We start from the raw sequence: 9,734 nt of genomic DNA on the forward strand, positions 1-9,734 counted from the left end.
AAAAAAGTAACGCTGTTAGCAACGCCGTTACCCATCACTGGTGATAAATCACCATGAGCTGCATTGACTGTAAAGGTATTTTAAAAAACAAAGACCTTTGACGTAACATAGCATGTCGCCTGAAACTGAAGAGACATGGACTTGTTTCCAAGCTGAAGAATGAGGCTCAAACATGTAATCATTTTCTAAATTTGGTGCCAGTTTTCATTGTGCGCATGAAATGATGAAAAAAGACGAAAGAAGAAAGGGTTGTTTCGTTTCACTTTGAATGTTAAATCAATCCTATATTTAAAAAAACAACTTCAATTAACAGCAAAGTGGTTATTTTAAGCTTTAGCTCCAGTCGCTCCTTCACTGAGGACTCTCTGGTCAGCGCCCTTCGGGCTTTGCAGCCATTCTGGGATTCGTCTTGACAGAAAGTGAACTGGCTCTGGCAGATAAATCCAATCTGCTTGTACCTGATAAATCTTATATTTTATGATGTTTTTATTATTCTTGGTCCTTATAAAGATAACAGAAACACAAACTGTGCCTGTTTTTATAACAACGTGGTGATGTCTGACCTTTTGACCTATGACCTTTAAGCATTACATACTAAAATGGTGTATTTTATTATCTTTACCCATATGATTAAAGCGGGACTGGCTGAAATCTTTAGCTTCTAGCTGTAAAAACTTGAGACTTTAAGATCTATTCATGCTGTGTGTAATTTTGAAAAACTTTCTGGTGTCATTGTAAAGTTGAATATATAAAAAGTGTGTTGTACAGCTCTCTCCGTGCCCTTTCATGTGATATAATACACAATATGACGGTAGGTTACTTGAGCTTTAGGACATTCCTTCTTTTTTTATACTCCTGCTCTCTCTCTGCTCTCCCTCTCTTTCTTCTGGCAGCTGCGCCTGATGAGAGGTCTGGAAGTTTGCAGATATTCAGCAGCGGAAGCTCACACCCTAGAGGATATGAAGAGTTTTCCCTAAACATACCAGCTGCTGCTGGTGGTATTATCATCATTAAGTTGTGCTGCTAAACTTTAACAAGGCGTGTTGTTTGATCCTAATTAGCATCTGGCAGATTGGGGATACAACTCTGAGCAAATGAAAGGCTTTAGGTGCTTCACATGTTCATCAGTTTTATGTTTCAGGGGGGAAAAAAACTCAGATCCGGATCACTGAGCATCTTTTACTGTCAGATAAACGGACTGATACTTGCTCCACGAAGGAGGGGTCAGGGAGAAAAGAAGGACTTCCTTTCTATAGGAAACTTTTCACATCTAATTCACAAAGAGGTCCAGACAGAGAGAGAGAAGGAGGGAGGGAGCTGCTGACTCAGGACTTTCCCCCTCCTCCGTCCCCGTCTTCTGAGCGGTGTGAAGCGGCAGCGCAGACGTGAACGAGGTGAGTCATTCAGATAGAGATCAGTCGGCTGCATGGGAGCGCTGTGGCGGTGATGTGAGATTGTGATGCATGACAGTCTGCTAGAAAGCACGGAGGCTTCACTAACTACAGTTTGACTTTAACTTGTATAATGCTGCAGTGTGGACTACACAGCCAGCATAATAACTGCATGTACTTATGGATGCTATGAAATAAGAAGCATCAGTATGTAAACATGCCTTTCATCGTGATATTAGGAGAAAATCCCGTTTGATTTACAAGTTTCCAGTTCAAGTAGAGATTTCCGCAAGAAAGAAAAAAAGAGAAAATCTTATGTAATACCCTTGGTCAGAGCGTGAGCCATGTCAAACATCTGGGTAAATCCCAGAAGAACCCAAATAGAAGCAAGCAGCACATTTCCACTGTGAGAAAGGAAGAAAACACCATTCAGGCAGTCGGGGTGAGGGTGGGTGGGGGGAATCATCAATCTATAATCACAATCAATTATTATAAATTCAAGTTTAAGCACAAATGACCAATAATGTAACCTGTAACCTGGGAAAGGAGCGTTTGTTTTGTTTTTTGTTGCTTTCTACTTTATTTAATTTGAAGCAGCAGATCAGCAGAATTTATGTGAGACTCCTAAAGATCTGCAAAACAGTGCACATTTACCCACATAGCGCTAAATCCAACCCCTGATTAGCGTTATGTAACTATGAATTGCTCCAAACATATGGTGCTTTCTGCACCTCAGACAGACGAACTGTAGGATGGAGTCATAGTTTTATTGTTAGAACTCCTGAAGTCAGCTGACCTCACACCATGGGGATGGTTTTTATCGGTTTTATTAGACTGCTCACAGAGGTGGTCTGAGAGGATTTTCCTCATCGTGTTTGTTCTGGATTTTGAATTCTCCGTAAATATATTTGAGTTCAGGTTATCCTGTTATTGTTGTGCTTTGATTTTTGTGTTTGGACTTTTCATTCCTGCTTTTCATTCTCTATTCTTTATTTTTGCTTCTGCTCTTGGTCTTTATTAGGGGTACTTTGAGTGTCCTTGGTGTTTCTCTGCCATCCCCACCCTCTGGCTCATCTTTCTGTGCTAACTTTTGTCCTCCAGTGTTTGCTTGTCTCATGTTTAGAGTGAGTCATCTTGTTTTGGCTGAAACTTCCAGTCTGTCCTGGTTGTCTTGATTACATTAACTTGCGTCTCATTCCCCTCCCCTCTTTACCTTCTCCCAATTAGTCCTCGGTGTATAAATAGCCCTGTCCTTCTTATTGCTCTTGTCGTGTCATCAGTTTTTGTTCCTGTTTTGTTCTCCGTGTTTTTTTGCTTCTTTTCTTCTTGTGTTTTCATCATTTTACCCTTGGACTCTGTTACTTTTTGGATTTGGTGAACAAAAAAAGATGACCTTTAGTTTAATCAACTGCAACTCAACCATTCAAACCCTCTCAGAGCTGCCTGTAACACAAAGGTGGACACATAAGTGCTAAAATATGACTCAGACACAGAAAACCTCCTGCTTCTCTCATTTAGGAAAGTGTCCCTTTGAAATGGACTGTCAAAGAAAAGGAAAGAGAGTTAGACACAGCTGAATCCTGAAAACTAAGTCCTTGTCAGGATTAATTCAAGGCAAAAACATAAATAAATAATTGGGGGGGTTAAATAGCATTTTCAAATTATTAGTTCCGTTTACAAAAATCCTGTTTTTGTTGTGAAGTCTTAATCCAAGTCTTCACCTTAAAAACATGCATTTTATACACAATTTTGACTCTGCATCTGATAGTGTCCTGATGTTTTGATGGCATTTCTCAAGTACTCTGTGGTTGCGCCTCTATTTTGCCCCTATGATTATTAAGAGTAATGTCCCATAGAAATATGCAAATAAATGTGAATGTAACATTTCAGGAAAACCCGTACGATGTGATACAGCGTTACACGAGAACCCTTTCCTGAGGGTGCCAAGTAAACATTCGGAAAATATCGGCCGCTGTGAAGGTGGATACCGGCATTTCATATCTGCTAAGGCGCATTACAGACTTACTTTGTTTCATGGTGGCTCTTACTTTGTTTCTTCTCTTGATTATAGCAAAACAACAAGAGCAAGTTATTTTTAAGAGCGTGCAGAGGTTGCGTTCGTGGTCTTTAGCTGAGCAGCCACCTGTGTGTAAAGGATGCAACTGTGGTTATGGACCGAGCTGTCCTATAAACACAGCAGTACACCCTGTTCTGAACACAGAGAGTCTGGCAGACGGCCATCACCTATCCCCCAGTTCTCCAGAGTTTGCTATCTGAAAACAAAAAAAGCCCAGGGTCATTTTTCAAGCAATTTATGGTTCTTGCAGTCCAGATTCCTTTTGCAATGTTAAATCTCTGTGGATAACACACAATGACTAGGTTAAGCAGCTGGTTCTCATTCATTTGCTCATTTGCGAGTCTGTCATGGAGGAAAAATGTTGGTTCTGGTGACACACACTGTAGCAGCAACTACCGCAAACAGTGTCTGCGGTAGTTCCTGCTACATCTGTTTATATGTAGGCCAGTCTGTGAATAGAGTTTTTTTTCAAGCAAAATTCTGCAGCTGTGGATGGTACAGATGGTGAGATTGAAATAAAAACCAGCTACAAAGATTGGTTTGTAGAAGAAGTGAGTAAAGTACGCAGGAAGTAAGAGGAGCAGGTGTTTATGAGGCAAAACCAGCATGCCCAGTCTCAAACTCCTGTTGGCCACTGTCTAGCTGGCTGTGCAGTCATGGTAAAATATGGCCAGAGAAACATCTGGTTTGGCATGACTATACCAGAAAGCCCAGTTTTGTTTTTATTAACAGCATTATTATTATTGAGGTATACTCTCAGAATCACATTTAACTGACCATTAAAAGGCCGCTGGGCTGCCTGGTCAACTCATATTCAAACTTATTGACTGCCTTGAAAAAAACAAAAAGCTTTACTTGATTTTTTTTTCCACAGTTCCAATCTCCTGATTTTTCTTCCCAGGTTGATGCATGTTTTTGCTGGCTCACTGCTTCAGATTCCTCTTTCTTTTTCCAGCTTCTGACATCATTATCTCACTTTCAAAGCAGCTGTCCAACAACTGACATTCCACATATAGGCCATCTCGCTATGTGATTACACCACTTGGGTTTCATTTTGAGTTCAGCTACAAACTGGTAAAGTTTCATGACTTTATCTTACATGCTTTGTGCGACTTATCGCGTTCAGAAAGTAAAAAGACAGCTAGAAGTGCAGGCTCAAGTTCCCAGACGTGGAATAATCCAGGATTAGAAACCTTTCTCGCTGAAGGTCTTTGCTGAGTCTGAGCCAACAAGCAGACTTAACATACGTCTGGGAAACTGGATGATGAAACTCTGCTACAGTGAGTGTCACCAGGACACCACCAGGATGATGACACACAAATTCCAGATAATATAGAAAAGTCTCTCGAGTCCCTTTTCAGCAGATAATAACTCTCTGCTCTCACCTTAGTTACAGCCATGTCGGGCATCCTCCTCCTGCTCCTGTCCTTATCCTGCCTGGTGGCCACGGTGCCTCCTCCAGTCCCCTGCAGACACTGCTGTGATCACCTGGAGCCAGCAGAGGGCAGCGGCGCCCAGCCAAGTAGTTATGCCCCAGAGGTCCGCACATACATCAACATGACCATTCTGAAAGGTAACACATCTATAGCAGCCATCTGAGGTCAAGTCAAGTCACCAAGCACCAAATCATTTTTCTGTGTGAACCTGTGTAATATATGTAGTAGAACATCTGCAGACTCACAGGTTTTCACAATAAAGCCAGAATTTTGGGGGAAAAAACACTTTTAAACACATGTGTATTTGAAATTTAAGGAGAGGTCTTGTTTTATAAAGAGTTATGTTGGGATGGAATTTATGGCAACAAAAAAAGAGTGAAGGCAACATGTTTATGAAGCCATGCAGGTCATTGGACAACCGAGCCAAAGACAACACAACAGGCCCAGTGTTTCTACACTGTATAATGTGCAAAAACAGAAAGTATGGCTGTGCTGAAGTATTTGGTCGTGTTTGAGACTATAGATAAAGATGATGGACGGCGAGGGAAAACTATTTATTTCAATACTTTATTCAACAAAAAATATCAGCAAATATAGTTTTTAGATTAGAGGTGAAAAGTCTTCAAAAACTTAAATAAATCCAGTTACCTGCTTTTTGTTTGTTTTTATTTTTTCAAGCACAGACATCAGCTAACATGATGCTCTTTGTTATGATAAAGCAAGCTGGTCATTGGCATCAGAAGGAAGCATCACACCACTCACAGAACATATTGCAGGTTTTGGATGATTATCCGACAGCCTCAAAGACAATTTTAGACCAGCTTTCTTTGCAAAGCTCTTTCATTTGCAAGATGACAGTTTTCTTATATGTACTTTTAGTTCAATTCCCCCCAAACAGCATTCATGTTAAAAGCTCTGCTTCAACTTCACTGACCACCAGGTTTATACTGGTTTGCCCTTTTCCCTTCAGAGCTGCTTTAATTCTTCATGACACAGATTCAGCAAGGTGCTGGAAGCATTCCTTGGTGACATGACAGTATCACACATATTATTTGCTAAATTCATCCTCACCATTTTTCTGAAGGGCATGATTCTACCATCTATGGGTAGAGTTTCAAACAGGATCAAACGACTGTTCTGGGTTTTGGACTTTTTAAAAATGATCTCATACTGTCGTGTAATTATTTTCACTTTAGGTGACAAAGGAGACCGTGGTGAGAGAGGCACACCAGGCAAAGCTGGACTTGAAGGACCTCCAGGCTCTATTGGGCCATCGGGATCAAAAGGCTCTAAGGGTCAGGCTGGTCTCCCAGGAGACCCCTGCAAAGTCCAGTACTCTGCTTTCTCCGTTGGCCGTCGAAAATCCCTTCACAGCCTGGACTCCTATCAGGCACTTGTGTTCGACACGGTCTTCGTTAACCTCGATGACCACTTCAACATGTTCAAGGGAACGTTCGTCTGCCACATCCCAGGGATCTACTTCTTCAACGTCAACATCCACACGTGGAACTTCAAGGAGACGTACCTCCACATAATGCAGAACGACACAGAGCGGGCGATTGTGTACGCTCAGCCCAGCGACCGCTCAATCATGCAGAGTCAGAGCCTGATGCTGGAGCTGGAGCTGAACGATGAGGTGTGGGTCCGCCTGTACAAGAGGGAGAGAGAGAACGCCATTTACAGTGACGATGTAGATATCTACATAACGTTCAGTGGATACCTCATCAAGCCCAGTGAAGAGAAGGAATGAATCGGCCGAGTATTACTGTACCCGGTCGAGCTCGAAAGCAATTTACCACAAAACTGTCCTTGTAGATAAACACATACTCAACAAGATAAAAATGTTTATATAAAAAGAAAGACTCCTAGCTTTACCAGATTTCACTGGTGGGCTGAAAAAATCCACACAACACTGTAAAACCCAATAACACTTTGTTAATAGTATAAAGTTAAAACATTTGTTTTACTAGTATAAATTTATACTAATTTTAGGTTCAAGAAGAGCCATGCACGCGCATTCAGATTCAAAATTTCAATATTAATATTAAGAAAATATGAAGTCGTCACCGATTTAAGAAAACAAAACAATACATTTAACGAAATCAACAAATAGTGAGTTAAATATTAAATAATTTAAATACTGCACAGCAGTGAGTGGCCTAACTAAATAAAATGGGCAGTGTGCTTTCTGCAGTAAGTATAAAAAAAACAATCACCACATGTTCACACGTCAACTGCACAGAAAAAACAGCGAGATCTGTCAAGAAGTCTCAAGTGGCCTCTACCGCTTAGATCTACTGCATGCAAGAAGCAGTGAGAAAAACCACACCAGCTCTCTGCAGCACTTCCACCGTCTAGTCAAACATAAGGCTCTGGGGCCAGATTCGGCCCAGCGAAGACTCGATTCCGGCCCACTGGACAGCTTTAGTAAATGTAAGGAGTGCATAAATATTTAACTTTTAACTGTATTTCCATAAGTTTTACAGCTTTTCTTATTGATAAAGACTGGCAATGGGGGTGGGCAGTCTTTATCAATAAGAACAGTTTTTAACTAACAGATAAACAATTAAATGACAGGAAACGTTCCTATTGTTCCACTAAGTCCACTCTAAATGAATAACAATAATTATAGGACAGTGTGTGCAATGAACTATCGTCAAATTTTGTGTCATTTTACACAATTATTATGTCGTTTGACCGCTTTGACCCAAAGATCAAAGCGGGCTGCATGTGGCTCAATAGAATGAGTTTGATATCGCCGGTCTAGAACCAAAAAAAGCAAAGAAAAAAAAAAGGGTTTGGCAACCCTACAACCACACCAGATTGGTATCTACAAGGGCAATGCTCTGTATCACTATTAAAAAAAGAAAAAAGAAAAACTTGAATTAAATATCTTTATCTCAGGGAGGAAAAAATAAAACCATTTAAAACAGGATACATCAAACAATAGGTGTGCAATAGCCTAGGCCCTGAAATCTGTCTTTAGATTAGATTCACATTTCAACAGGTATCACAGGATACGGTTGCAGGGTCTGCTTTGAGCTTCTGACAGGAGTGTAACATAAGCCCTTCTTTTCTTCAGCCGGGGGCTCAAAGCCAAAGTCAGTCTGACTTTGGAAAACCAAGACGATCAGTCGCATCACCTCCTTGCACCAACGACTCTTATACTGATCCAGCGTCAATCAAACAGATTCATTGCTTTCAGCTGTGCTCATAAAGGGAAAAAAATGACTGCCCACACCTGCCTGCAAGAGATGGTGCTTAGTCTTAGCTCTCACAAATGTGAAACATGCACATTAGTTAGCTTTACAGGTGACTGTGGGCAGATTCTGTTACCTTACCTAAAGGTGGGGGGACTGTTTCCACTGTGCTGAGCTAAGCTGGCAGCTGTAGTTTCATATTTGCCAAATGAGAGAGGTAAATATATTCTTATGAACCCCACAGCAAAAAAAGAAAAAAGAAAGAAAAGTTTGCATTATATAACATTTTTTACCCACAAAGCAGTTTCATTGTGTTTCTCAATCACAGACATGTTTTTAAACCATCAAATATCAAATAAGTCTTGGTTTGGAATCCATCACTCCTGCCCCTGATGTGTAAAACTAGATGCATTAAACAAAGCATGAACTTTACAAAGATGCAGGCTCAATCTGTTTATTTAACATGAAAGATTATCTGTATTTGGTGTTCAGAAGCATTTTATATGACATTCACTGGGAAGATTTGCTGTTAGTGAGTTTTGCTAAAACACGGTGCTAACTGAACTCCTGCTGAATTTGGGTTTGGGAAATGTATATTTTACAAAGTATTCTCCTTTCCTTCTAAGATTTACATCTTCAGCTAACTTTAATCTTTTATGCATGCAAAACCAATAAATTAAAAACACAAATAGCTAAGCTCTGGCAGTCATAGTTTAAAATTACGAGTGAGAAAACTGATTCTCCAGACGACAGCAAATGAATAACTCTCACCTTCTAATCCTGAGTCGTGCATTAATAACAGATAAATAACAGCCAGAAAAGTATTTTTGTTGCAAAACTGCGATGTTTAACCTTTATGATGTCATCATTTCATCTGAGTAAACCTTCACTTCTAACCACTAAAAACTTTTTAAATCGTCCTGGATTCCACATAAACATTTGTGTCAGTTTGAGGAAATTCCCTGATAGCATTCGTTAGATATTACAAGGGAAGTGCAGACACACAACCCGACAAAGTTATGTCACTAAAGCTGTGAAGGAAAATGAAACTACGCTGCCCTCTGGACTGCAGAGCTTAATGCAGCACAAAACACAAATACTAATCTGAATATTAAAAGCACTCCAAACATTGATACATAATGTAATATTTGAGAATGTGAAGCATTAATTAAACTGTATACACTAAAAAGTGAGCCATTGCCGTATTGCTTTAAACCTGCATTCTTTCTAATGGCCAGCAGGGGGAGACTTATCAGGCTGTTAAAAGAAAAATAAGTAATGTTACTTTCCTTTCCCTGTGACGAGAATAAACATTTTCATTATGACTTTATGTGCTCGGTTACTAATTTCAGGTCACAGTTGGGTTCACGTTGTAAATATGACCATTATTAGAGTCACAAAACAGGATAAATCAGCGTATACTCACGACCAGTGTTGGTCAAGTTACTTGAAAAAAGTAATCAGTAACTAATTACTGATTACTATCCATCCATCCATCCATCCATCTTCATCTGCTTTATCCGGGGCCGGGTCGCGGGGGCAGCAGCCTAAGCAAAGAGGCCCAGACCTCCCTCTCCCCAGCCACCTCCTCCAGCTTATCCGGGGGAATACCAAGGTGTTCCCAGGCCAG

The 9,734-nt window shown here is 40.4% G+C and overlaps 1 protein-coding gene across 1 annotated transcript; it reads left to right on the forward strand.

Annotated features, from left to right (window-relative positions):
* Positions 1 to 899: 899 nt before the first annotated feature.
* Positions 900 to 8,396, forward strand: c1qtnf6a (C1q and TNF related 6a). Its single transcript, XM_005743464.1, has 3 exons — positions 900 to 1,394; positions 4,859 to 5,041; positions 6,101 to 8,396. Exons 2-3 carry the CDS (start codon positions 4,867 to 4,869, stop codon positions 6,652 to 6,654), a joined length of 729 nt encoding a protein of 242 aa, XP_005743521.1. The 5' UTR covers positions 900 to 1,394; positions 4,859 to 4,866; the 3' UTR covers positions 6,655 to 8,396.
* Positions 8,397 to 9,734: the final 1,338 nt, after the last annotated feature.

The sequence above is a fragment of the Pundamilia nyererei genome, unplaced genomic scaffold, assembly GCF_000239375.1.
Source record: "Pundamilia nyererei isolate P.nyererei 1_Seehausen unplaced genomic scaffold, PunNye1.0 scaffold00132, whole genome shotgun sequence".
Classification (NCBI taxonomy): Eukaryota; Metazoa; Chordata; class Actinopteri; order Cichliformes; family Cichlidae; genus Pundamilia; species Pundamilia nyererei.

Coding starts and splice junctions, on each gene's coding strand:
- c1qtnf6a (XM_005743464.1), top strand. CDS start 4,867: ATGTCGGGCATCCTCCTCCTGCTCCTGTCCTTATCCTGCCTGGTGGCC. Junction 5,042..6,100: donor CAACATGACCATTCTGAAAG/GTAACACATCTA, acceptor TTTTCACTTTAG/GTGACAAAGGAGACCGTGGT.